This window comes from Drosophila virilis, chromosome X (genome assembly GCF_030788295.1).
Source record: "Drosophila virilis strain 15010-1051.87 chromosome X, Dvir_AGI_RSII-ME, whole genome shotgun sequence".
Classification (NCBI taxonomy): Eukaryota; Metazoa; Arthropoda; class Insecta; order Diptera; family Drosophilidae; genus Drosophila; species Drosophila virilis.
The window spans coordinates 12,021,567-12,049,324 of record NC_091543.1 but is presented as its reverse complement, the minus strand read 5'-3'; the positions used below and the strand labels follow the sequence as shown (position 1 = coordinate 12,049,324).

General features: G+C 42.9%; 4 protein-coding genes across 9 annotated transcripts; 2 read left to right on the top strand and 2 right to left on the bottom strand.

Annotated features, from left to right (window-relative positions):
- The first annotated feature begins 275 nt into the window (after positions 1–275).
- Ork1 (open rectifier K[+] channel 1) lies at positions 276–18,544 on the top strand. Of its 3 annotated transcripts, none has more exons than XM_015169949.3 (7): positions 276–511; positions 9,707–9,885; positions 13,951–14,252; positions 14,324–14,575; positions 14,659–14,762; positions 14,925–15,072; positions 16,041–18,544. In XM_015169949.3, exons 2-7 carry the CDS (start codon positions 9,744–9,746, stop codon positions 18,123–18,125), a joined length of 3,033 nt encoding a protein of 1,010 aa, XP_015025435.1. In that variant the 5' UTR covers positions 276–511; positions 9,707–9,743; the 3' UTR covers positions 18,126–18,544. The 3 variants fall into 3 exon arrangements, with proteins under 3 accessions (XP_015025435.1, XP_002057345.1, XP_015025436.2); XM_002057309.4 differs by lacking the exon at positions 276–511 and adding an exon at positions 650–1,211; XM_015169950.3 differs by lacking the exons at positions 276–511; positions 9,707–9,885; positions 13,951–14,252; ... (1 more) ...; positions 14,659–14,762; positions 14,925–15,072 and adding an exon at positions 15,677–15,770.
- Positions 18,532–19,145, bottom strand: LOC6633461 (uncharacterized). The gene has a single exon (XM_002057308.4). The coding sequence runs from the start codon at positions 19,066–19,068 to the stop codon at positions 18,709–18,711; it is 360 nt and encodes a 119-aa protein (XP_002057344.1). The 5' UTR covers positions 19,069–19,145; the 3' UTR covers positions 18,532–18,708.
- A 171-nt stretch (positions 19,146–19,316) lies between these two features.
- Positions 19,317–26,207, top strand: LOC6633459 (acid phosphatase type 7). Of its 4 annotated transcripts, none has more exons than XM_002057306.4 (4): positions 19,317–19,723; positions 22,893–23,059; positions 23,130–23,473; positions 23,547–24,362. In XM_002057306.4, the coding sequence occupies exons 1-4, from the start codon at positions 19,561–19,563 to the stop codon at positions 24,241–24,243; spliced, it is 1,371 nt and encodes a 456-aa protein (XP_002057342.2). In that variant the 5' UTR covers positions 19,317–19,560; the 3' UTR covers positions 24,244–24,362. The 4 variants fall into 4 exon arrangements, with proteins under 4 accessions (XP_002057342.2, XP_015025438.1, XP_015025437.1 ...); XM_015169952.3 differs by lacking the exons at positions 22,893–23,059; positions 23,130–23,473; positions 23,547–24,362 and adding exons at positions 20,611–20,777; positions 20,854–21,200; positions 21,266–22,760; XM_015169951.3 differs by lacking the exons at positions 22,893–23,059; positions 23,130–23,473; positions 23,547–24,362 and adding exons at positions 24,527–25,037; positions 25,102–25,663; positions 25,907–26,207 and having other exon boundaries at positions 19,322–19,723.
- Positions 26,123–27,272, bottom strand: LOC6633457 (uncharacterized). Its single transcript, XM_002057304.4, has 3 exons — positions 27,118–27,272; positions 26,723–27,053; positions 26,123–26,657 (listed from the first exon to the last, which is right to left on the bottom strand). Exons 1-3 carry the CDS (start codon positions 27,127–27,129, stop codon positions 26,233–26,235), a joined length of 768 nt encoding a protein of 255 aa, XP_002057340.1. The 5' UTR covers positions 27,130–27,272; the 3' UTR covers positions 26,123–26,232.
- Between the last annotated feature and the right edge of the window lie 486 nt (positions 27,273–27,758).

Genomic DNA, 27,758 nt, shown 5'->3' with positions numbered 1-27,758 from the left:
TTGTCGATCGCCGATTTATTTATTTTGTTTCTTTTACATTTGTAGTAGTTAGTCGTAGTAGACAGCAGTAAGCCGTGCGCTGGCTGAGCAGTTTGTCTGTGTGTGTGTGTGTGTGTGTGTCTGTGTGGGTGTGTATGCCTGTGAGGGGGATTGATGGGGCGGGGGTATGAAGTGCAGGTCGGTGCTTACTCGTCGCCGCTTGATACAAAGCACTCACTCAAATCGAGTCCCCCTTGGATCGCAATTGTCACATTCCCCGTTCGGATTCACACACGCGCACACTCAATGCGGGCGGGCGCCTTTTGCTTTGGAAGGCGCGATTAGCTCGAATGTACTCCGAACGGGGTTTGAGCTACATATTTCGGCTCAAAGTGAGTGAGCAGCGGGATCAACAATTAAATGAAAAGAAGAAGAAGAAGAAGAAAAAAAAATACGAAATCAAATAAAATAAAGTATAATAATAAAAATCTCACACATGGTTTACAAAGCAAAAGAGCGAAGGAGAGAGCAGGTGAGTGAGCGGTTAAGCGAGTGCACGAGTGCCTGTGCGTGTGTGTGTGTGTGTGTGTGTGTGCGGTAGACGAAGACGATCGGCCGTCAAAGGAGGTGTTGATAGTCGGACTTGGCTGTAACTTTAGCTCCGGATACCCGGCAGTCATATGATGGACGTATCGCGTACCGTAACGACGAAGCGAGCGTTGTGCGTTGTAGGGCAATATAGAGCATAATAGCTATAACCGTTACCGTTTCTGCCGTTTACCGTTAAGCGCGCATTAAAATTCTAATTCCTATTCGTCAACGCTGGCTGCGCAGCTGCTGCGAGCAGTGGCTGTGGCAGAGACGTGAGCTTCCAAGCATTTCAATTTAAATCAACGTCAAAACACACACACACACACGCGGCCCACACACACACACACACACACACAGACAAACATCGCATACAAAAGTGTCAACCCGCTGCCTGCAGCGCTTCAATTTCAATTCAATGCGCGCCGTGTAACGGTAACCGTCCTGTTCGTCGCGATCAACGGTTATATGCATTTGCGTTGTTGCTGCATCTGCAACGTTGTTTTTTTTTTGTTTTTTGTTTTTTTTTTTTGTACTCGTCTTCGTTTTTGCTTAGTGTTTGTAACGGTGCAAACGTAAGGAAATTTTTCACGTGCTGTGCGAAAATTTTTGATATTTTTGTTTGGTTTTCGGTTTGCTTAAGTGTGGGTATCAACCTTTATATTACAACTAATATAATTAAATAATGTTATTGCCAAAAAAAAAAAAACCCCAAAACGAAACTCCATGTAAATTGTTTGCCAGCAGGAACGCAGATCCTGTGCTAAGAGCACTTTTTGCCAGTGTTGATAACAATAAAAAAATAAAATATACATATAAATATATTTATATCAGTTTCATTACAAGTCCCATTTCTCGGTGCTATATCATTGACGGAGAGGCTAACGAACTCGGCTCCAGTAGTACATACATATACATATATAGGCAAGATCTATTGTATTCCAGCGTTGTCCAATGCAAAAGTGCGAGTGTCGAAATTAATCAATTGTATTATCATTACAAATGTGCTTACTTACAGTATGTCAATAAAGTGTTTTGACTAACGAAAAAAAACTAATTTTTTGGGTTTAGTTGAAAATAAATGTACCTAAAAGTGAGAATTTTTTTTCAATTATAATTTATTTCGATTCTATATTTCTCCTAGAACTTAATGGCAAAAAGAATTGTTAAATAACATTACCCAAACATTTTATAAAATTAAAAAACTAAAAACATTCAAATTTTATGCTGTCAATAAAGTGTTTTTACACGAAACTTTATTACTAAATAACAATGTTAAAAAAACAGGAATATTTTTTTTTAATACTTTGTGTGGCTGCCATTAGCGTCACATACAGCCTGCAATCGCCGTTTCATTGAAACAATAAGGTTTTGTATGTATGTTTCTGGAATCTTCTGCCATTCTTCCAGTACAGCAGCTTTTAAATCAGTTTTTGATTTTGGACTCCGCTTTGCGACTTTTTTTTTCAAATATGACCACACATTTTCTATTGGATTCATATCTGGACTTTGTGGTGGAGTGTCTAACACCTTTCCACAGTTGTACAACAGCCAAACTCTTACCATATGAGCTTTATGCTTCGGGTCATTGTCCTGGTAAAATTTAAAAATTGGCTTATTGTCCTCATAGAATCCAAATTTCTGTGCACTACTGACGAGATGTGTCTGTAAAATGCTCAGATATTGTCTAGCATCCATGGTATTCTCAATGAAGGTCAAATCTCCTACACCCTTGCTCGAAATACACCCCCACACCATCACTGATAGTTTTCCGAATTTAACGGTTGGAATAATATTGCGGTTTTCCAACGCTGTTAGTGGCTTTCTCCAGACTCTGGATGGCCCATCGTTGTAGAATAGCATCATCTTGCTTTCGTCACAGAATATGACGTTACTCCAAAAATCGTTCGAACTATTTACATGGACTTGAGCGAACGATAGCCGCTTCAAAATATTCGCCGCCGATAGTAGAGGTTTTTTCCTGGCAACTCGTGATGTGTAGTCATTGGAATTCAGTAATTTTCGGACAGTTTCATGTGACACATCAACACCACTTTCTTCCTTGAACTCCTGAGCAATATCCCTAAGCGAAATTTGTGGATTTTTCTCAATTTTTCTCAGAATTTTTCGCTTATCTCTGTCAGAAATTTTGCAGGGTCGACCACATACTGGCTTTGCCTCTAGCCTATCTTCCTTATTGGCTCTGTTTAATATGTTGTATATCGTTGCTTTTGATAAATTAAACATATCAGCCAGTTCCGAGACTTGACGTCCCATCTGATGGTTATAATACACCAGCTGAGCGACTTCAAAAGTTGTTCTTTTTCCTGGCATTTTATTTTTCATAAAATTAAAGCAAAACGTTATAAATTGCAATAGAAAATGACAAGAAAAGTCGAAGACACAAGAGAAGCCAAAACGCATGGGCCCAAATCTAACGGGATCACCCAAAAGAGAACGGCAAAACAATTTACCGTAGCTGTAAAAACACTTTATTGACAGCATAAAATGTGAATGTTTTTAGTTTTTTAATTTTATAAAATGTTTGGGTAATGTTATTTAACAATTCTTTTTGCCATTAAGTTCTAGGAGAAATATAGAATCGAAATAAATTATAATTGAAAAAAAATTCTCACTTTTAGGTACATTTATTTTCAACTAAACCCAAAAAATTAGTTTTTTTTTGTTAGTAAAAACACTTTATTGACATACTGTATATGTGAAATCAGCATGGGTCTGCAACGGCTGTGCTTCTGGTCATTTTGTTCAGCTTATCAGAGAGGATCCGCATTGCTCCATTCGACATAATAAACATATTTACCGAAATTTACACATTTACAGTTGTATATTTACAAATTTAAACTCGATGTTTCTGTCTCAAAAGCTGCACCGAATTGATTTTGTGCTTGAGCTGAACGAGACTGAAAGTTTCTGTTTAAAATTACAAATACTTGTTCTCTAATCAAAGCTAAATGCTTAAGATTAATACAGTTACTTTACAACGGAACAGGACTAGTTCACATAAAGTTTCGGGAGTTTAAAGAGAACCATTTCTTGGTAATCCAGTCAGAACTTTACATTTCTTATAAATATTTTCTACTGAAGATCTTAAAATTTAAAGCCAAGGCTCAATTTTTTAAATTTCTCACATTTGATTTGATTCGGGAAAGATTTGAATTCTTTACGATCCCGATATAATGAAAGATAATGTATTAAATGCGAGACTTAAGCTTCTAAGAGACTTAAGTACTTCGCTTGGAAAAAAAAATCTACTCTAAATAGAGAGACTAAGTTTAATATAAACTTTTAGATGGATCTGTCTATAAACTAAAGGCATGATTGTTTCCATATTATCGAAGAATATTTTTTGAAAAATCTCAAAGCCCCACCAGAAACGAAGAAAAATTTTGTGTATTTGTGACTGGAAGCTAAAATCTATCCTCTTGATGGCATTCAAAATGCTTGAATTCAATTTCAGGCACGTTTTATTTTCTGCCGTGTTCGATTCTCAATTTGAACAATCTAAACGATCTTTAAAATGCAACCGTGCTCCAGTTGAAAGAGAGCACGTCCATGTAGAGCTCGCACTTATGCTACTATATATGCACACGGTTATACAATATAAGTATCTCTATCTAAGTAAATGGCTGTAATCAATCAGTGTGAGGGCCTTTAACCCAAAGACTTGTGAAGAATTGAATTTCCCATGATTGCTAGCGAGAATCTTTAAGCGGACAGTCAAAATAAAATAATAACTATTTCTATAAAATAGATACTTTTCTGGCATTTAGTATTTAATCTGTGCTAATGCCTTGGGGCTGGCCAACCGTACGTCTTATCGCTGCCAAGGCTTCTTGGCGCTTTAGTATGTCAGTTGGTTGGGCATATTAGTTGCTGCCATCAATCATGTTGCCGGCAACAAATGTTGCTAGGCGCCGTGTTGCTAGCAACATGTTTGATTGCCATCAAAAATCCTTCAGGCCGTTCTATGCCTATTGCGTACCGAGTTGATGTGGGGTATGCTCGTTTTTTTGCAGACGCTTGTAACCGTTCGCTGAGTTGTTCTAACTAGATCTAGATTAAACTTAATAAGTGGGGACTTGGAATGTGAATTATTTATGTAGATACCATACGCAGTTCCAGTTTAATTCATTTTGGATCGTTTTTAGGCATCGTTTTTTGTTTATGGGGATATGTCGCATATTTTAAGGCTGCAAATCAGCCATGGGCAATTATGAATTACTAATTGAATTCTTTCATTAACATTTTAAAAGAGGTAGCAAAACAAGCCAAGTCTTGCAAAAAATAAACTAGAAAATAAACTATATATACTGAAGTTTAGAAAGTTTCTTTCGAGTTCTGATACGAATCGTCGCTCGTTTTTTTTCGATAAAGGGTATGACGTAGTCGAGCAGTCTTTTGTCGCTTAGCTATTTGGGTCGATCGCTGTTTTGTATTATCGACATTTGTCGTGTCGTGTCAGTTGGCATTATTAATTGTCGTGTTAGTCTAGGCCCTGGCACTACGTCAACTGACAAGCGGCATCAAGTTAAGAGTATCAGTCGCCGGATTCTTTCTTTCTTATCAATGGCCCGAAGACAACACGGGAGAGAGAGACGGGAGAGAAGACACGCTAAACAGGGACATTGATAGATCGAAATGCAATTAATCATGCATGTGAATTGCTTTGTTCAGCAATGTCAACATAATTAGCATTGCCCACCTCCCCAATGCTACCCATGCATGCCATTTATCCAAAAGATTCTAGTGGTTGGGTTCGTTTGGTTTGGTCTAGTCACATCTCATTCCTCATGCCGAGCAACCGGCTGCCACGTCATTGGAGTAAGCCCGTGCTGCTTCGTGGACAGCAGCAGCAGCAGCAGCTCTCTGTACGTTGAAGCGTTGTGATTATTTACTAAACGTGTTCATTTGCATTTGTTGCTATTTATTATTGATTATGCGACTGTTTAGCGTTCAGTATATGTAAATATTTTTTATTCATTCATTTCTATATTCATAATAAACCAAAAAATGAGCAAATCAACTAAATACAACTAATAATAATAGTGCATGATCATTATCATTCAAAGTGCCCGACTTAAGATTACTCTACAGTCAGTTGCATGCTAAGTTTTTGACTTTAACATGCATCTGGCTGTTAAATATTTGACATGAAGCACGCAAAGTGCCTGACTAAAGGTTTCTCTACAGACAGTTTTTATGTATTCAAAAGTTTCTTCTGTGCCTGTCACAATTTAACTGCATCTGATCTAATTACTGTTACTCTCTGACTTTAACCTGCATCTAGCTGTTAAATATTTGACATGAAGCAGGCAGGCGTTTGCCTGTCTAAAGGCTATTCTACAGCCCCGTTTTTATGTGTTCTAAAGTTTTTTCTGTGTCTGTCAGAATTTAACTGCCTCTGATCAAATTAGAGTTACTCTCTGACTTTAAACTGGATCTGGCTGTTTGTATATATTTGACATGAAGTTAAAAGCTTTGTGTAATAATAGCTGTAAGATATGTCATGCAAGATTATAGATTATTTCTGGTCCCTAATTTACATTTGAATATAACTGGAACCAATTCGATTAGCTGGCTTCAATGTCAAATACCAAGGTTACATATCATAAATTATGTAAGTTCTTAAGTTGGAACTTTACTTAACTTAATCCTAGGGTAACACCCTTATCGATAAATTGTCGGCCTTTCGTTTTTCATTTCATCATTCCGGAATTTCTACTGAAAAGATACCAAGACTTATATATTTTTTTGTTGCTGCTTGGTTTTAGACAATTCGGAGTATTCGTGTTCAACATCGAATCGGTTTGCAGCCCTGGTATTTATACGCGCATCGAACTTTTGTTTCATTGAGAAACTGTACACAAGCCGGAAAAGTTAATCACTCGCTTTGATCGCATCGATCGCTAGAACTTGATCTACAATCCTTTTCTTGGCTGCGATTGATTGCCATGGGCCGTGGGGGCCAGCACGTTGCACGTTGGTTATCAATTAGTAACCTTTATATGGCTATATTAAATGTTCTGTTGTTTTTCGCACTTAGCAAATCAAACATTGAGCAGATTAATTTACATGATCATAGATTTGGTCTTCGTCTTGGGTCGATTGGGGCCACTTGCTGTCATTTATGGGCTGCGAGCGAATTGTTAGCTTTGCCCAGAAATCGAGTAAAAGCGCACAAAAGAAAGCAACTTTGATCTACGCTTCCGTGTCCATACTATATATATATATCTCTTTTGTATATGCACACTTTTGTGGTTTGAAAATGTGAAAAAGATCGGACTTTATGCACCGAAACACATCGCGTACAGATTTTGAGCGAAATTCAAAAGAAGGAACTCATTCTCAAGGGCTGGGCCATATTTGTGGTCTGACATCATGGCACCTAGTCCGGCACACCCGACTGGAGCTACCTTATTTTGCATTTTTTTTTTGCAGAATTTTCCATTCCATTGAAAATACGGCAAGCCCAAAAATCAGGGCAACAAATGGGCTCATTAAAATGTTTGTTTTTATAAAAATTAAATAAAAGTCAAATCAAATCAAATACAATAAATGCAAACACTTCCATTGAATGTCGCGTCATCATTGACAAAACGCGCCCAATAAATGCCATTTTTTTTTTTTTTTTTTTTTTTGTTAATTTTGTTTTTGTTTTGTTATTGTTAACCAAATGCTTAGCCCAGTTTGTTGGCCATAAGCAATGCCTATTGACTTTCAACTGAAAACAAACACATATCATAGATAATTTCGGAAAAGATTCTCAATACTTGTACTACTACTATAAAATTGATAATTATAATTGAATAAATGATATTGTATGCACTGAATTATTATCAGCTCTCCACTTGACTTCAATTGCAACAACAATGGGAATCGAAAATAAATATGTATATATGTAATAGATAGTTGATGCCTTGAGAATTGTTTGGTAATGTTCCATGTATTACTTGAGTACTGGGCCAAGTTGTAATATGAAAGAAAACTAATTAGAGGAAATCAAAGAAATATCTAGAAACTAAACTAGGTTCGGAGTTAGGTCACACCAGAAATTTAGAGTAATTCCTTTTATAACATCAGTTAATATAAAATAATTATATGAGTAATGCTGATGATAATAATAATGATAATGATAATGATAATGATAATAATAATAATAATGATAATAATAATAATGATAATGATAATGATAATAATAATAATGATAATAATAATGATATGAATAATCATAATGAAAATAATAATAATAAAATTAATAATAATATTAATAATGATAATGGAAACTTTTAGCTACAAATATCTGGGGACCCATTCATTGGATTTGTGTAACCAAATGGGTTAGACGCCAATTTTGGGCAGAGGTCAAATATAGCCCGCAATTTCTTGTGAAAATATCTACGATCGGCAATATTTTCGGTAGAGCGCGGGCATATATAAATTAAAACTGGAATTCTAGAATTAGTAGCTTAATCGAATGTCAAACGAACCACCGACTTCTCTTGTGATAATTACAGGATATTTGTCAGTCCAATATACCCGCTTATCGCATTCCTATGCCCCATAACACTTATCAATTATGAGCCGCACACTCCGCTAAGTCAAACTTAAGATCAAATATACAATTTCACGTAATACTCGAGCACCTGTTGGTAAAACTCCTCCGTCTCTCTCTCTCTCTCTCTCTCTCTCTCTCTCTCTCTCTCTCACTCCCTCTCCTCATCTCTCGCTCGTTGCGCCTGGTGACAAGGTTCATAAAATGTCTGATGGGCGATACGATTAAAGAGAACTACCTCAACATGAACTAATTACGTTTGAAAATAGGTGAAATAATCTTTATGATTTTGCAAGAAGTGAAGCAGGCATTATGATACTTATTATCGGTAGTATTAATACTTGTTATTATCGCTGCATTATTTCACAAAATAACTAAAATCGAAGCATGTCGACAATTGCTGACACCCAACCGGTGCCAGAGTTGTCAACCTATCGAGCCGCTAATTAGACGCGATCGAGGTACATTTCCAAGCAGCCAAACACAGGCTGAACGCTGGCATTGTCATCAGCCTAATCCCAGACAGATAACAAGCCATGCCCATCCCATCGCCAGCGTTTGTTAACAGAAAGCGTAGAACTACGTACAAATTAGCAGCAATACTCGGCACTTACGTCTTGCCGATATGATTAGATGTGTCAATATGCTAACCCGGCCGCTTTTCTGCTCCAAATGACGTCCACTCTGCAATGCCCACTGTGACGTCGCGACTGTGACTGTGACTGAGGCAGGGTTGTCAACGTTTATCATAGACATAATAAAAAAATGCAACCAAACAATCTTAAATATTAACAAACAAGACGGAACGAAGAGATTAGCTACGGCACGCCGAACATTGAATACCCTTCTGAAGATTTTTGGAGAAAAACTGAATAGTTTTCCATAGGGAAACTCTTTTTTTTTTTAATATATATGATAAATGTATATATGTGATATAATATTTGTGATAATATGATATATAATGTATTGTATATGATATAGTAAGTCCGATGCTCATTGAACAACTTAGATTTTGTCCTATAGCAGCTATATGATATAGTTATCCGAGTTCGAGCCGGGTTCGAGCCGGGTTCGAGCCGGGTTCGAGCAGAGTTCGAGCCGGGTTCGAGCAGAGTTCGAGCCGGGTTCGAGCAGAGTTCGAGCCGGGTTCGAGCAGAGTTCGAGCTGGTTTCGAGCAGGATTGGAGCACTACCAAACATTTACTAGAACTTGGAAAACTTAGTTATACTCAGACCCCTGTCATCGAGGGCAAGTTCGAACGTACAGATCTTAAAGCTAATGCCCAACGTCGAACCCATAAGACTTTCGCCTTGCAGTGTAGCGTAGCAGCCCAAAGAATTTCATACGAATATTTATATATATACAGCATATATATATATATATAGATAGATAGTTGAGCAATCGCAATCAAGCGTCGATTAACGTTGATACAACCATAAATAATACTAATAATAACAAGAAAACGTTGACATACTTGAGTTCCCAGCCTAATGCGAGCAAACAATTTACAAGGTGTTGCGTTATTTCGTGGCTGAGAGACTCATTTGTTGGCTTCTCTGCTTGCAGCCGGATCCTCAGAGCCCAAGGAAGCGACAGGTCGAGCATGTCGCCAAACCGTTGGATACTCTTGCTCATCTTTTACATATCCTATCTATTGTTCGGCGCCGCCATCTACTATCACATCGAGCATGGCGAGGAGAAGGAGGCACGCCTCGAGGAGCTAAAGGAACGCGTTCAGATCTACGGTGGGTAGCACTTGAATATATTCCAGCAGCAGCGTCTATCGTCATCAACATATAGCATGTGTCTCAAATATCGTAGACATAAATATATTTATTATAGCATGTAAAATGCCACGGAACCGTGTGATATCTCACAACTAAACTGTCTGCCACGAATTTTTGGCCAGCCAATCGCCCACAAACTCAACTAAAGATATCTCAACATCATCACAGTTTACGTTGTATGTTAAATGCACTTTCTGCGAGCAGCTAACACAGTTCTGTCAAGCCGTTTGTAAGGCTGGTAGAAAAAATATAGTCAGTATATAGAGCCCAGCATCTATCAGGAATAGAACTTACAAGAAATACACATTAAGACACCTTCGTCTTGTTATTGTATTATTATCGAACATTTCATGAAATGCGCACGCATAAACTGGCTATCATTAGAAAATCAGTTTCACACGAGAATAATTCATGAGCTGCACAAGCGCCGTCAATCATTTTGATTAAGATATCACGAAATACACGGCATAAACATAGCATTATCTATATTTAGACACGAGAGTTATCCATAAACCATGCCTGATGTCTGAGCGATACGGATATCATGAAATCCATGGCATAGACTTAGTCAATCACTTTACGAAATTAGCACGCATAAATTGACTATCATTAAGAAATCAGTTCCACACGAGAGTTATCCATAAACCCTGTCTGATGTCATGAATTGCTAAAGAGCGATAGCGATATCATGAGATTCGTGGTATAAAGGTGCTCTACATATTGTGTATATATCGACAGCGGTCAAGCATTTCACGAAATTAGCAAACATAAACTGAATATCATTAAAAATTAATCCGATCCACACGCGAGTTATTCATAAACAATGTCTGATTTCGTGCACTAATCAAGCGCAGCCAACTTAATGTGCTAAAAACGATATCATCAATTGCATGGCATAAACGTTATTTCTGATCATATTGACTATTTATATATATATTTTTAGAGCATACCTAATTCGGTGTGTAAAAAGCGTTCGTCAATATTTACCTGGCTTTATTTTTGTTTCGCCAAACGTGCGTAAATGTTGGGAAATGTGAACTTTATGAGTTAGCAAGTGTGCGAATCTGATTCGTGATTAATTGCGTTTATACGATTGTGATGTGATTTACATGCTTCTCCCTCTCTCTCTCTCTCTCTCTCTCTCTCTCTCTCTCTCTCTCTGTTTGTGTGTGTGCTTGTGTATATCATGCACATAAATCTCACAGCGAACGTATTTATTTTGAGGGTTATTCCACTATAATTGCAATAAAATCAAATTTAAATACCACATAAAATGTGCTAATTATGCAGATAAATAAACTATAAACGCGAATTAGACACCGTCGGGCCAAGACGTGCATCGATATCTATATAGTATGTATGTACCATCAATGCGAAACGATCAAGCGATTGCACAAGTCGTAGGTCATTCGGTCGGGTAAATGACACAGCAAATACAAATATGTATATATGTATAGATATATATATCTATAACTTCTGGGTTAAATCAGTTAGCAACATTCACGATGAACGAGTTCAAGTATTCATATGAACACTCGAATCGAATCGCATCGAATCGGAAGGGTCTTACACTGAGCCCCTTTGACTAGCTGTATCCGAGGGTCTTACCATGGGTCTTAATTTGGTTATGCCCTTTCGGCAGGAACAGGCTTTATCAATCGTTCGCGTCGCCAATCGGTATCAACATTAATCTATTGGGCTTCAAAAGCACTTCAATGTCGTATAGCTGACATATCGGTATGTACCTGGTCTAAGACCATGGATCACAGTTCGCTCTGAACTGTGCACAGACATGTGATGATGGCATTTGCTGTTAGTCAGCCAAACGTCAGTTTGCTGATAGAGGCCATAAACAATTGGTTTAATGATCTAGGATATAGATATACATATAGATGAAGATTTATATACTTTTTACGTTTTCATTTTTCTAGAGTCTCAGTCTCAGTCTGAACGATCACATCCATGCGCCCTGCTGATCATTTTTTTTGTGATCCATCATATCAAATCACATTTAGTTACTTGCTCACATTTGAATGCTGAATATGATCTTGTCAGATCGATCGACTGATTTTTTCTATGGACCTTTCTTCATCACGTTCTCCTATTATCGCTCTCTTAAGAAAACTCCTTAAATTAAGCTTTTCCTTCTTCATATTCAATCTTGACTCCGTGCTGATCTTTAGGTGATCTTAAGGCTTCAGTGTTGTATGGTCTGATTTGGCTTATCGGGTTCATCCTCATATTCTCTTGCTCTTTCTTAAAATTGTCCTCGAACTCGATATCTTTAAAGTTAAGGCTTTATGTGATCTTGCATAACTGATTTTTGTCTGATCTCGACTGTTTCGATTGAGGATTGTCTAAGGGTTCTATACTTTCTCGACTTTCTCTCTCTCTAGCTGTCCCCCTAGCTGGCACACTGTTTCTATCTTTCTTGCCTAGCGATCATTAATTAAGTAAATTTATCAATTTGTTTGCCACAAACATTTCCGGCGCACGAGATAATCAAATTTAACAACAAAAGCGACAACAAGTTAATCTCATTTAACGTCAACTATTCTGTTGCTTGCTTGTGTACCGTTAAGCTTCAAAGATTTACAAGAATTTGTGCTAATGATCGACGTCTACGAACAAATTGCCGCAATCACAATCAACCCGAGGGGCACCCACAGCGACAACGACAGCGACAACGACAACAAAAGGCGACAATACCAGATCGGTTCGTCCGTCTCCTCCCATGTTGTCCCGTCGGAGAGACAGAGAGATTACGATTAGATCTACATAGAGTGCACGGGGCGAATTGCCCGCAATTGTGCACCGCCCGCTGGGCCCCTCATTGGTCTCCCTCTCTCTGGGTTTGGCTTTGTTAAATATCTGGCCGTAGCATTTATTGAATTATGCAATTCGTTAAAAGATTACGGCTAAAATTGTTGTCAGTTTTGCATTTGCCAGTGGCTTAAGGTTTATTGAATGATTGCACTCAGTTATGAATGCCAATGAATTGCACTAAATATGCGCGCTAAATTTGTTTTTTGAAAGTTAACTATGTGATATAACTGCATAGATAGTTAGATTGCATCTCTAAAGTGCCTGGCTTCACATCTGCTTGTCAGGCACATTGTAAGCCTTGACTGGCAGTTAAATTTCCCTCAATGTTTGCTTATATAAAGATGTGGCAACGCCAAAAAAAAAACAAAAAATACCTGATGCTGCCACATGCGCCTTATTGTACAAGCTGGCAACACTTCGCTGCTAACTGCTTGGTAAATATTTAACAGGTACATAAATGTTCTGCTTAAAATTAAACCAACAATACAGTTAAAGCTAAAAATAAAGGCCATAATTAACACTTTCTGAAGTTGTTTAAATGCATCTCTTTGCCGTAAACCCAAAAAAACTATATAATACGAATATCTGATCTTCCATGACGGCGTGACTTTCCTGCAGTAACTAAATGTTAATACTCGAATTGTTGTTCAGTAAACTTCAGCTCTCCGGACAATTTGATTAGCTTTAGCTTTTCATTACATTTGACGATCTTATCAGAGCACGATCAAAATAGCGTACACCCCTAATGATCCGTACGTTCCCTGCCTGCATACCACATGGTGGGCCGCATTTTAAATAGTTATGTACGCAACCGGATCAGCAATGCGGGTGGCAAATGCCCGGGCTCGGGCTCGGGCTCGGGCCCGGGGTCAGGGTCAGGGTCAGGCCCCCCTCCCCCCGTTTGTTTATTTTTTTCGATTGCCCCGATCCATGTTGTTTTCTTCTATGCTGCTCTCTTTTTTTTTTTTTTTTTTTTGATTTTTGCTTTTGATTTGTGTTTTTCGCAAAAGCGGAAGGTTAAATGGCGTTTGTAACGCGATCGCCCGCTTCCGGAACACGTGTAATAGAACTAATTAAATTTGATTTGATTTGATTCGAGTTAACGCTTCATTGCGTTTTGTATCAAAGTTTCGATTGGTTTTGTTGAGCGTTTATCTACTATGTATTTGCAATATTTGTATACCCAATACCCACCAGAATACCTAATGGAGGAGCTCTCCGATAAGAATGCGAGCACACAAAACGAAATTCTCGAACGGATAACGAGCTATTGCGGCAAGCCGGTTACGGATCATACAAAGGATGAATATGAAATACCCTATACATGGACATTCTATCATGCCTTCTTCTTTGCCTTCACCGTCTGCTCGACGGTCGGCTATGGCAACATATCGCCGACAACATTTGCGGGTCGCATGATCATGATTGCCTATTCGGTGATCGGCATACCGGTGAATGGTATACTCTTTGCCGGTCTGGGCGAGTACTTTGGTCGTACGGTATGTGCTATGGAGATAAATAACCTTTAGCTTTTCCATTAACTATTACGATTAACTGCATCTCTATCCAGTTTGTGGCCATCTATAGACGGTACAAGAAGTACAAAATGTCCACGGACGATCACTATGTGCCGCCGCAGCTGGGCCTGATTACGACCGTGGTTATAGCGCTTATTCCGGGCATAGCCCTGTTTCTGTTGCTGCCGGCCTGGGTGTTTACCTATTTCGAGGATTGGCCATATTCGATATCCTTTTACTACAGCTATGTGACAACAACGACAATTGGCTTTGGTGATTTTGTGCCCACCTTTGGTGCCAGCCAGGTGAATATTGCAGAAAACCAAATTGTCAAAAACTTGTCTATATTGCCCTTTTTTTTGTATTTGTTTTTTTTTTTTTTTGATAGCCACGCGAATTTGGCGGCTGGTTTGTGGTCTACCAAATCTTTGTTATTGTCTGGTTTATATTCTCCTTGGGCTATCTGGTCATGATCATGACATTCATAACACGGTAAGTTGGCCGCATGGATCATTGTATTGCATGATTTGGGTTGCGTTTCGTTTGCATGCGTTGGGTTTTGCCAATACATCGATCTAAACCCCATATCCATCATTCAACGCTAACATATTATTCTTATTCCATATCATTATCATTTACATATACACCATACAGCGGTCTGCAGAGCAAGAAACTGGCGCATCTGGAGCAGCAGCTCTCGTCCAATCTGAAGGCAACACAGAATCGCATCTGGACGGGTGTTACCAAGGACGTGGGCTATTTGCGACGACTGCTCAACGAGCTCTATATACTGAAAGTCAAGGTAATGCCACAACACAAGCATATCACACTAGATGAATTACCGTTACTTCAACTATAATATCGGGGCTAATAATAAACTGAATTATGCATATGCATATGTATTATATTTAAATTAGGCTATGTGTATGTAATTGAATAAGCGGAAGCATTTATTTTGTTATTTATTATAATTATCAAGTATTAATTGGAATATGTTTTGCTAAAACCTAACCTTACTTTCGGACGCTTTTTAATGCGTCTGCGTCATGCGTCTGTTTTACCGTTGCGCGCGTCAGCGCCAGGGCTGCAAGCGGCGCGCGCACAACTTTTCAAAAGAAAACCAAAAACTCAAATTTACTAACACACACAGAGACACCATAGAACATGTGTGTGTGTGTGTGTGTGTGTGTGTCTTTATATATGTATTTATGTATGTTTAAGCAATGGCGTGCACACATTTCCGTTACGTTTGCGTCTTTGCTATGCGTCACAACAACAACAACAACTATCAACTAAATGTTTGACTAAGCGGGCGAACATTAACCGTAACTCCAGCACTACCCCAACCCCCCCCCCCCCCCCCTTGCAAGCACACTTCTTTCCCAACGCCAAAAAAGTTAGTTAACAACAAATGTGATATTCTCTTTTTGTAGTTTTGTCGAAAGGGAAATAGAAAGAGCGCGAAGATTAAGATTAAGAAGACGCAGAAGAAGCGCAGGCGTAAGTAACAGAAATATATTAACATTAATAACAGGATCAGGATAGCAGCACAAGCCAGGGCTAGCGAGAGAAACAGAGACAACAATAACAACATTGAAAACTTACACTAATGCAACGCATATGCTGCGCTTTCTTTACATGTACAACAACAACAACAACTACAACAACAACTACAACAACAACAACAAACACGCACACACACATGCACGCACTCGATACCGATAACGATAACGATAACTGCACACGATATTCATCGTTTAACCAAATCAGCCCGTTTACACCGACACAGAATTTGGCTATACACTGCCCCGGTCAGCCTCCTGCCCGGAGCTCAGCATGTACCGCATGGAGCCAGCACCGATACCAAGTCGAAAACGTGCCTATTCCGTTTGTGCCGTTGTGGCAGCCAGTCAGCATCCATCTGTGATGGTGCACGCCAATTCCGATACGGAGCTAAGCAAATTCGATCGGGAGAAGACGTTCGAAACGGCCGAAGCATATCGCCAGACAACGGATCTGCTGGCCAAGGTGGTGACAGCATTGGCCACGGTCCAGCCGCCGCCGGAGGCTGATGATGCGGCCACATATGGTGGCTATCACGGCTTCTCCGATTCACAGATTTTGGCCAGCGAATGGTCCTTTTCGACACTAAACGAACAGACAACGCCGCGTCGTCCGCGCGGACGTGCCAGCTCCGATTTCAATATCGAGCCACCAAGGCGTCCGTTGCGTGTGCCGCACAATCACAACGAATGGACCTGGAGCGGTGACAATCAACAGATTCAGGAGGCCTTCAATAGTCGCTACAAGAGCCAGCTGAATGGCGCCGCCGGCGAGTCGCATGTGGTGCAGCTGGATCCGGAACCGGAGCCGGACAGCGTTGAGGAGCAGCTCAAGAAGAATAGCATGGCCGGTGCTGGACGTGTCAAGAAGTTCTCCATGCCGGATGGCCTGCGCAAGCTCTTCCATCGCAAGCGACCCTCCCAGGATATTGAACGCAAGCTGTCGGTGGTTTCCGTGCCGGAGGGCATTACGGCGCTGCCGGGCCGCTCGCCGCTGGACTACTACAACAACACGATCACGGCCAGCGCCAGCCAATCCTATTTACGGAACGGTCGCGGTCCGCCGCCAGCATTCGAATCGAGCACAAGTCTCGCCTCGAGCACCGGCAATGGCGGCATTACCAACCAGGGCTACCAGCTGGATGACTCGGAGCAGGCAACATTCAGCTCCACCGGCGCCTATCAACGCAAATCTGCCGCTGCAGCTGGCAAACGTCGCCGCGAATCGATTTACACACAAAATCCGGCGCTGGCCGCACGTCGTGGCAGCGTGTTCCCACCGACGGCAGCGGCACTCAACCAGATGCAGCGACGCGGCTCCGGCTCGGCGGCAATGGCAGCCGTTGCGGCACGTCGCGGCAGCCTGTTCCCGGCGACGGGCGCCGACATGAACGGCACAATGCCACGTCGCTCCAGCATCTTCTCGGTGACCTCCGACAAGGATATGGATGTACTCGAGCAGACCACCATTGCGGATCTGATACGCGCCTTGGAGGTGGTGCACACCCATGCGGCGCTGGACGAGCACCAGCACCAACAGCCGCCGGCGAGCGGCGGCAAATTGAGCAAGAAGCAGCGCAAGCTAGGCAATGCCGGGCTCGATCCGCCCCAGCTGCCGCCCATATTGTCACTGTTTGCCGGAGATCAGACGCGCGCCCTGCAGGCAACAGCCGCCAATCGTTTATATGCGCGTCGCTCCACAATTGTCGGCACCATGTCGCCGCAGGGCAGCAGCGCCAGCCAATCCTTGGCCTTGGCCAGTCGTCGTCCATCGGGTGTGCAGATATTGGAGCCGCCGCCCAGCTATACGGAGCGACCGCTACCGTCTACAGCGGCCAGTTCCACGCCTTTGGGACAGACCAAATTCCGGCGCCGCTTCAGCGTGCGACCGACCGCGCTGCAGATACCGCCGGGCCAGGCGCCGCCGCCGGGTGTCAGCCTCAGCGAGGAGCCCGCCCAAATGTCCAGCTCGCAGACGGCGCTGCAGCGTCGCCTGTCGCTGCGTCCCTCGCCGCTGGCGCGTGAACTGTCGCCTGCCGCTGGCCAGGATGAGGCTGGAGCCGCGCCTGCCCGCCTGATGCCAGCGGCGCTAATGCGGCCCAGCACCAGCAGCACACACTCTCCGTTGTCGCGCATTGTCCAAATCTCGCAGGCGCAGCGCAAGAGCAGCATGCCCGAAGGTTTTGCCATACGCAAGCCGAGCACAAATAACGGCAGCGGAAGCGGAAGCGGTGGTGCAACCGGAAGCGGAAGTGGTAGCGGAACCGGAAACGGAAATGCCAACGATAAATAGTTGCCAGCAAGTCTCTCAAGTGTTTTCTAGTTTGTAGATCAATTATTCTTTCCACCAATTTGCCTATTTATAAATTAACATTCCATTATAATATATTTTCGATCCGAAATGTTTGTCTAACTTTAGATAATGCCAAGAGAGAGAGAGAAAAAATGATGTTAGTGTCCATCGAAAAGGTTGCCTATGTTTACGTTTGTTATATACTATTATCCCAATTAATTGTTATACTATTATTTACAATAATTTAGAAATGTTGCTATAATAGATTAAGAGATTATACGAGCGAGCATGAACAAAATTCCGTATCATAACTAATGCATATGTCAATTATACAATTATCAATCAAAAAATATAGATAAATAAATGAAATATATATAATATTTGTATATATATATATATATGCATGTAAATGGAATGAATTAAGTGCAATTTTATTGACTGTCAGATTTTGAATGAAACTGGAAACACGTATAATGGGAATTGAGCTTGGGCTTCTCGTTTCATATCAAATTGTTGGAAATGGGAAATAATCATCTTGATTTTGGGTAAGGAATTTTCGGCCGAGTTTTTACCAAATATTAGGCTAGGGCGCCGCTGTAACAGCCTCTTCATTTGAATGTTGTTCCAATAGACTTGGTTCGCGAATGGGGGGCAAGAGATATTCGTGGGGCTCCGTAACTGGCGCCTCGTAGATGTATTCCTCGTAGGCTTGCACCTCTGGTACACCTGGCTCCTCGATGGGTGCATCCTCTATTTGGGCCTCCAATTTCGCACGGTAATTGCGATAGGAACGATAAACGAGCACGCCGCAATAAATGCCAAAAAGTGTAGCGGCCGTTATATAATTTCGTGGTTTTGGACTATGTATCAATGCGCTGCATTGTTGTACACAATTCAATTGTGTTAACGTTATAAAGTCCTCTGATAAACCAGCCATACCCATTCTATAACTTTTATTTTCCAAATAAATTTTGTTGTTCTTCCCAAATTGTAATGCCGGAAAACTATAATGAAATACTAAGCCAAATCGAAAGTAACTACAACAAACTCCCAGGGCATGCTTAGTTTTCAAATTTGTATATAAAAAACCAAAAAGTGCGCGCTGCGTGTCTGGTAACTCTGTCAACTATCGTTTGAAAATATCGAACTATCGAGGGTATCGATAACAAACAACATATCCAGTGCTACACAAGTCTTTTGTTGTTATTCTATAAATTGCTGGATGTTTCAATATTCTTCGCTCATTATTTCTGCTGCCGCCAGCAATAATTTATATATAAAACAAAAAAACACAACGTAGTTGAAAACAATTAAATACTTTGCTGCCCTATATATTGCGTGTACTGATTTGGCAATGCCATTAGATGTGTCTCAATAACTAAACGTGAATATCTAAGGCAAATAGAAAAAAAAATAAAAAACAAAAACAACAGCAATGGTAAATTTGACCTTGTTGTTCCTGTTGCTGGCGCTCTGTGTGGCCAGCACAGTGCAGCGGAACTTGGAGCTAGAGGAAGATGCAAACGTTCAGCAAAACTTGGCACAGGATCTGCAAATAGTGCACTATCAGCCAGAGCAGGTGCATCTGGCATTTGGAGGTATGTACCAAACAACAGTTACTTATATATTATACCATAGCTTTAAGCATATGCCAATTATATACACACACACATGTATATACAACTATATTTGTGTGTAACTGTAAATTTGCAAGAAGCTTAAAGTTCAAGCGCGAGTTTCTTAACCTCCAATCCCAAAAACTGTCAGTGTGCCGAAAATTGAGTGCCCTATTAGCGCTGATATCAGCGAATTGTTATAACTTAAGCACTTTTAATGTATGTTTTCATACAACTTTTTGTCATTGTCGAAACTGCTGCGCAATAGTTGCGGCCGTTGATAGCGTGTCTAAAGTCCTCACCCCCTCCCTTTCGACGCACACTTTGCAATATGCATTTACAGTTGCAGTTCCCGTTGAGCCATATTAACGCCCCTAACACAAACAATAAAAATATAAAAAAAATAAAATAAAAAACAATCACAATAGAAATGCGCGGGCGCGTCATCCGTTGAAGCAGCCACAAAACGGAGCTAAGGCTGATTTAGCTGATAAATGCGCTTAATATAGTATATACAGTATTTACCAGATTGCTAAGAACTTGTGTGTTAGGTATATTAATCATACGCTAATAAGGTCACACTCTAACTTTAGTTTAATTCTGTGTTTGTGTGTGGTCCGATCCCGGCAGGGGAGCGCGCGCGTTCGCGATAAGCAAACAAACGAGAAGCGAAACAACAAATCGAAAAACATGCCATAAAAACAATTTCAGAAGTGCGTATGAAATTTTGTTGCACTGCACGTTAGTAAAAACCTAATGAAAAACGAGATATATACAAATTTGTTATTTTGGCCAAAAACTCAAGAATTGTTTTCCTTTTTGCATTGTCTTCTCTTCCCATTTGTACCGTTTGCCTGCCGCTGCACCAGAGCGCACCGCCAGCGAAATTGTTGTCACCTGGTCAACGCGCGGCCTGCCGCCCGATACAGAAAGCATTGTCGAATATGGACTGAACGATCTAACGCAGCGTGCCGACGGCCGGGCCATTAAGTTTGTGGATGGCGGTCCCAAGCAGATGACCCAATATATACACAGGGTACGCACACACACAATCACACACGAATACACACAAACACACAGATCACAGACTTAAGATTCTGCATTCAACTTAGGTTACGCTTAGCCAGCTAAAACCGAACACCAGCTACGTCTATCACTGCGGTAGCGCCTACGGCTGGTCAGCCAAATATCAATTCCGTACAATCGCCAGCGCCGATGCTGACTGGTCGCCCTCGCTGGCCATTTACGGCGACATGGGCAATGAGAACGCCCAGTCGCTGGCACGCCTGCAGCGGGAGACACAGCTGGGCATGTACGATGCGATCATTCATGTGGGTGACTTTGCCTATGACATGAACTCAAAAGATGCCCGGGTCGGGGATGAGTTTATGCGCCAGATTGAAACGGTGGCCGCCTATGTGCCGTACATGGTTGTTCCGGGCAATCACGAGGAGAAGTTGTAAGTTGGCCAGCTGTGCGAAAGCGTAGATTGTTAGCTGATCGTTTATTGGATTCGCCTTGCAGCAACTTTTCCAATTACCGGGCACGCTTCAGCATGCCGGGCGGCACAGAGAATCTCTTCTACAGCTTTGACCTGGGCCCCGTGCACTTCATTGGCATCTCCACGGAGGTGTACTATTTCCTCAACTATGGCGTCAAGACGCTCGTCTTTCAGTACGAGTGGCTCAAGCGCGATCTGGAGGCGGCTAACATGCCGGAGAATCGGGCCAAGCGGCCCTGGATTATCATCTATGGCCATCGGCCGATGTACTGCAGCAATGAGAACGACAACGATTGCACCCACTCGGAGACGCTGACCCGTGTCGGTTGGCCATTTGTGCACATGTTTGGACTGGAGCCGCTGCTCTACGAGTATGGCGTTGATGTGGCCATCTGGGCGCACGAGCACTCATACGAACGCCTCTGGCCCATTTATGATTATAATGTGCGTAACGGTACACTGGGCTCACCCTATGAGAATCCGCGTGCGCCTGTCCATATCATAACCGGCTCGGCCGGCTGCAAGGAGGGACGTGAACCCTTCAAGGGCAAGATACCCGAGTGGAGCGCATTCCATAGCCAGGATTATGGCTACACGCGTCTCAAGGCACACAATCGCACCCATTTGTACTTTGAGCAGGTGTCCGATGATCAGCAGGGCGCCATTATTGACAAGTTCTGGCTAATTAAATCGCAGCACGGCGCCTACAGTAAACTCTAAATAGGCGAAGATCCTAGATCAAGCAAATGGACGGACGCACACACACACATTCACACACACACACACACACACAGAACTCTAGCAACTGGCAGTATTAGCGCACATTCTTTTATATATTATATAGCTCAATTTAACGCCTATTTAGCACATTTCTGTTGCCAAACAAAACCTTAAACACAACTGCAACTGCAACTGCAACTGCAACTGCAACTGCAACTGTTGCCCAGTATAAGCCCAGAACAAACTGTATTTGAATACTTTAAATTAGCCAATTTTAACTGCATGTATTTTATGTTGACGTATATATACATCGTGTTGTATATGTTTATTTGTATATCTGTTAAGAGGTCTATCCAGTAATATCAAGAGTTGTTATTTTAACACTTTCACAAATTGAATACTTTGTTTTTTCTTGTTCAATCAATGTTACCCCATAAGTTTTTTGCGTCAGAGGGTTCGAATATATATTCTTTATATATTCACCAAAGAACTGCCTTCAAAAGTGTTTTTTTTTTTTATATACGAATTGTTTGCCTTAAGCAACCTCAAATTAGGAAGGTCATAGCATCTAGTTTTGTTTTAAGAATAGAAAGACTTTCCTTTTAGCCGCATTTACCCAATAATCATGCTCTAACTTAAGTTCTGCATTGAAGAAGCGCTAACTACCGAAAATAATGCCAATTTTCTAGCATAAGTTTTGGGTACAAGACGGTGTCCAGCGTCTATTTCAATTGTTCGACTACTTTCGTGTCCGAAACCCAATTTAAATGATAAATAAAAGCATTTATCAATAACTAACGATTTTGTAAGATCGTCTATCGCAATATGTTAAGCGGTTATCGATAACCGATAACTGATTATCGATAACACCTGATTGTGCATATATCGACTGTGAATAATGGCAAAGTGTGCCGTGTGCGCTTCTCCCAGAAACTGTCCTGGACATTGTCGTCACCTGGAATACGCGCGACAACACAAACGAATCGATATGCGAATACGGTATCGATGGCATCGCCGAGCAGCGCATCAAAGCGCCCCATGGACCCAGCGCCTTTGTCGATGGCGGCGCCAAAAAGGCCAAACAGTATATCCATCGCGTAAGTAGAGATCCGCTGGCGCTGGCGGCACAGTTACACGACACTGGCACTATAGAAAACGCTTCCACAGGTGACGCTGGCAGAGCTGCGGCCAAACACCACGTATCATTACCATTGCGGCAGCCAGCTGGGCTGGTCGGCGATCTATTGGTTCCATACGCCGCACAATCACAGCGACTGGTCACCCTCGCTGGCCATTTACGGTGACATGGGCGTGGTGAATGCCGCATCGCTGCCGGCGCTGCAGCGTGAAACGCAGCTGGGCATGTACGATGCCATTTTGCATGTGGGCGACTTTGCGTACGATATGTGCAACGAGGATGGCGCCGTTGGGGATGAGTTTATGCGTCAGGTGGAAACGATTGCCGCCTATGTGCCGTACATGGTCTGTGTCGGCAATCACGAGGAGAAGTAGTAAGTGCTCGGTGAAACTACAGAAGAAGAAGAATTGATCAATATTGATTAAAATCTGCTCCGCCTGGTGCAGCAATTTCTCGCACTATGTCAATCGATTCAGCATGCCGGGCGGCACAGATAACCTGTTCTATAGCTTCAATCTCGGACCGGTTCACTTTATTGGCTTCAGCACCGAGGTGTACTATTTTACGCAATTCGGTCTCAAGCCAATTGTCATGCAGTATGATTGGCTGGAGCGTGATCTGATGGTGGCCAGCAGGCCAGAGAATCGCGCCAAGCGTCCGTGGATCATCACCTATGGCCATCGGCCGATGTACTGCAGCAATGACAATGGCGACGATTGCGCCAATCATGAGACTGTCGTGCGCAAAGGTTTGCCCGGCCTGAATTTCTTTGGCCTGGAGCCGCTCTTCTACAAGTACGGCGTCGATGTCGAACTGTGGGCCCATGAGCACTGCTACGAGCGCATGTGGCCAATGTACAACTATACCGTATATAATGGTTCGCGATCGGAGCCGTATGTCAATCCGGGTGCACCGGTGCACATCATATCGGGCGCTGCCGGCAATCATGAGGGACGCGAGCCATTCTTTAAGCATATGCCGCCCTGGAGCGCCTTCCACAGTCAGGACTTTGGCTATTTGCGACTGAAGGCCCACAATGCCACCCATTTGTACTTCGAGCAAGTGTCCGACGACCAAGGAGGCGCCATTATAGACAAGTTCTGGGTCATCAAGCATAGTCACGGGCCGTACAGACCTGCCTAAACCTATACCTAATATTCTAGTATCTTATCTACTTATATATACATATATATATATATATCTTTTACTGATTGTTGTAATTCAATCCAAAGCATTCAATAAACCGCAGTATTTACATGCAACTGGACACAGTTTAGATTCTATGGAAGCATTTAATGCTATAGGCTTTGTCCGAGCTTTCACTAATTGGGTTTACACGCTTTTTCCGCTTGTTATCGTGGATTTTCATAGAAAAAATATTCAGCTGAACCATCAAGTTGATTGTTGTCCATTTGATTCCTTGCAGACAGCCTGCAGGACATTGTGGTGACCTGGTCGACGCGCAGCTCGACCAATCAATCGATCGTCAACTTTGCCCAGGACTATGTCCACGACAAGCTGAGCGTGATCAGCGGCAGCTGGCAGCTCTTCGAGGACGGCGGCAAGCAGGCGCGCACCCAGTACATACACAAGGTGACGTTGCCCGCACTGCAGCCGGGCACGCGATACGAGTACAGCTGCGGCAGCAACCTGGGCTGGTCGGCGGTCTACAGCTTTAGGACACCGCCGGCGGGCGACAAGTGGTCACCCTCGCTGGCCATCTACGGTGATATGGGCAATGAGAATGCACAGTCGTTGGCGCGCCTGCAGCAGGATACACAGCTGGGCATGTACGATGCGATTATCCATGTGGGTGACTTCGCCTACGACATGGACACAGACGATGCCCGGGTCGGGGATGAGTTTATGCGCCAGATTGAGACGGTGGCCGCCTATGTGCCGTACATGGTCTGTCCAGGAAATCACGAGGAGAAATAGTACGTATAAATATGGTTGCCTTGTTGACCAAGTGAACCAATTCGATGCTCTCCTGCCCTGCAGCAACTTCTCCAATTATCGGGCACGCTTCAATATGCCCGGAAACGGTGACAGTTTGTGGTACAGCTTCAATATGGGACCAGTGCACTTTGTGTCCTTCTCCACGGAGGTGTACTATTTCATTAACTATGGCATGAAGCTGCTCACCAAGCAATTCGAGTGGTTGGACCAGGATTTGGCTGAGGCCAATTTGCCAGAGAATCGCGCCAAGCGACCCTGGATCATCACGTTCGGCCATCGCCCGATGTACTGCAGCGACGACAAGGAGTACGACTGCAATGGCAAGCTGGAGACATATATACGGCAGGGATTGCCGACGCTCAAGTGGTTTGGACTGGAGGATCTGTTCTATAAGCATGGAGTTGATGTCGAGTTCTTTGCACACGAACATTTCTATACTCGCCTGTGGCCCATTTATGATTTCAAGGTTTACAATGGCAGCGCCGAGGCACCCTACACAAATCCCAAGGCGCCCATACAGATCATAACTGGCTCCGCCGGCTGCAATGAGAACCGAGAGCCCTTCTCCAACAATTTGCCCGATTGGAATGCGTTTCACAGCAACGTAAGTAACGGAATCTACATTCGATAACTGCGTGTCAAGTATGTCCAAAACTATCGCATTGCAAACTATCGATACATTTCCAACACACGGGCTAGCAACAAAATGATCGATACATGTAGCACAACAATCGGCTTTGCAACATGTTGCGAAGCGCTTTGCCTATTTTTTTTCTTTCAATTTTCAATTTTCATTTCTGTGAAATTATTGTCCTTAAACTCTGTTCTGTTCTTGCCATTCTTTCAGGACTACGGCTACACGCGCCTCAAGGCCCACAATGGCACACATTTGTACTTTGAACAGGTCTCCGATGACAAGGAAGGCCAGATTGTCGACTCCTTCTGGGTCATCAAGGATAAGCACGGCGCATACGCCTAGAGAGAGAGAGAGAGTCCTGCCTCCAGTTAGCAACAAGTTATACAATTTTCTGCTTCGCTTATTTTGTTTAACATATTTCAAATATTAAGTTAGAAAAAAATATATTTATGTTTATGATAGAATGGGAGACAAAAAAAAAAAAAAAATAATAAATTGCACTAAACTTAAATGTGTTCCATGCTATGCGCCGCATCCTAGTAGACCGTGCCCGAGATGCCGGCACCATAATTGTAGCCAGCGGCGCCGGCGCCAATGGGCGGCACACCGCCCAACGCCCCCAAACCGCCGCCCACCACGCTGTTGCCATAGTTGCTGCTGTAATAGCTGGAGGGATAGCCTCCGGCGCCGAAGCGTGTATTGTAATACGGGTAGCCAGTGCCGACGCCTACGCCGGCGCCGGCGCCCAGGCGTGAATTGTAATAGGACAGCGCATAAGGATTCGAATTGTAACCGGCGCCATAGTAGCCAGCGCTGCCCAATGATGAGCCGTAGCCGCCCAGCGTGGAACCATAGTTGCCCAGTGTGGAGCCATAGCCGCCCAGTGTGGAACCATAGCCGCCCAGTGTGGAGCCATAGCCGCCCAGTGTGGAGCCATAGCCACCATAGCCGGCAGCACCATCTAGTGTTGTAAAATGCCAACAGAGATTAGTACAGTTCGCGGATTCCAGTGCCGCCCATGCTCACCTAAGCCTCCGAAACCGCGTGCGCCATATGGATTGTAGTAGCTATCCACGCCGCTGCCGTAGCCGGCGCCCAGCGTGGAGCCATATGCTCCATAGTTGCCGTAACCAGCATAGCCGGCATTGGTGCCATAGCCAGCATAACCACCATAACCACCGTATCCACCAACATAGCGCTTCTCCTGCTTCTTCTCCTGCAGCGGTGCATAGCTGCTGGCGGCGCTCAACTGATCAGCCGCTGGCGATGCTGCCACCTGCTCCTGCTGCTGCTGCTGCTGCTCCTGATCCTGTGCCAGCGTCTCGCTCACCAGCAGCATCGCTGCAACAAATACGATCTGCAACCAAATCGAATTTAGTAACGGGCTAATCCGGCTATGCGCCAAATGGCGACGCTCTTACAAAGCACTTCATGTGGTGGCTGCCTGGGTGTGGATTCAATTGGATGTGGCTGCTTCGACTGCGGACTGTTGAACCTTGCTAATGTGCACGCGTCGCCTGACACTTGTCTAATGCTCTGGCTGCCCCAAAGCCAGTCGCTTTTATACACCTGCCGCACACACACACACACACACACACACACACGCAACGAGACACTGCGAGCGAGAGAGCAAGGGAGGGAGCTACAGAGTTGGAGCGCCGCTTGCGGCTTGTGGGTGGTTTCTGTGCCTATGACACATGCCGCGACCCAATGTAGCTTCAATGTATCCATGTGGTCAGGTTATTTGGCTTGGAAAACGATGTTGGTTTTTATTTGCCAATCAAATTGGGCGTAGATCAAAAGCGCCAGCAATAAGAGAATATACATACGTACATACATACATACGCATGCATACGCACACACATGCAAACATACTCACACACATGCATACACACATATATAAAAGGAAGATGTGCAGCTAACTTAGTTGTCTTCATTTGCTTGAAAAGTTGCAAGGAAAACATGCTCGCAGAACTAATTTCCCAGAACAGAATTTCCCCTCTGAGAGAGAAAGATTGAGAGTGAGCGCGAGTAAGGGCATAAAAATGTCCCTAGCAAAAAT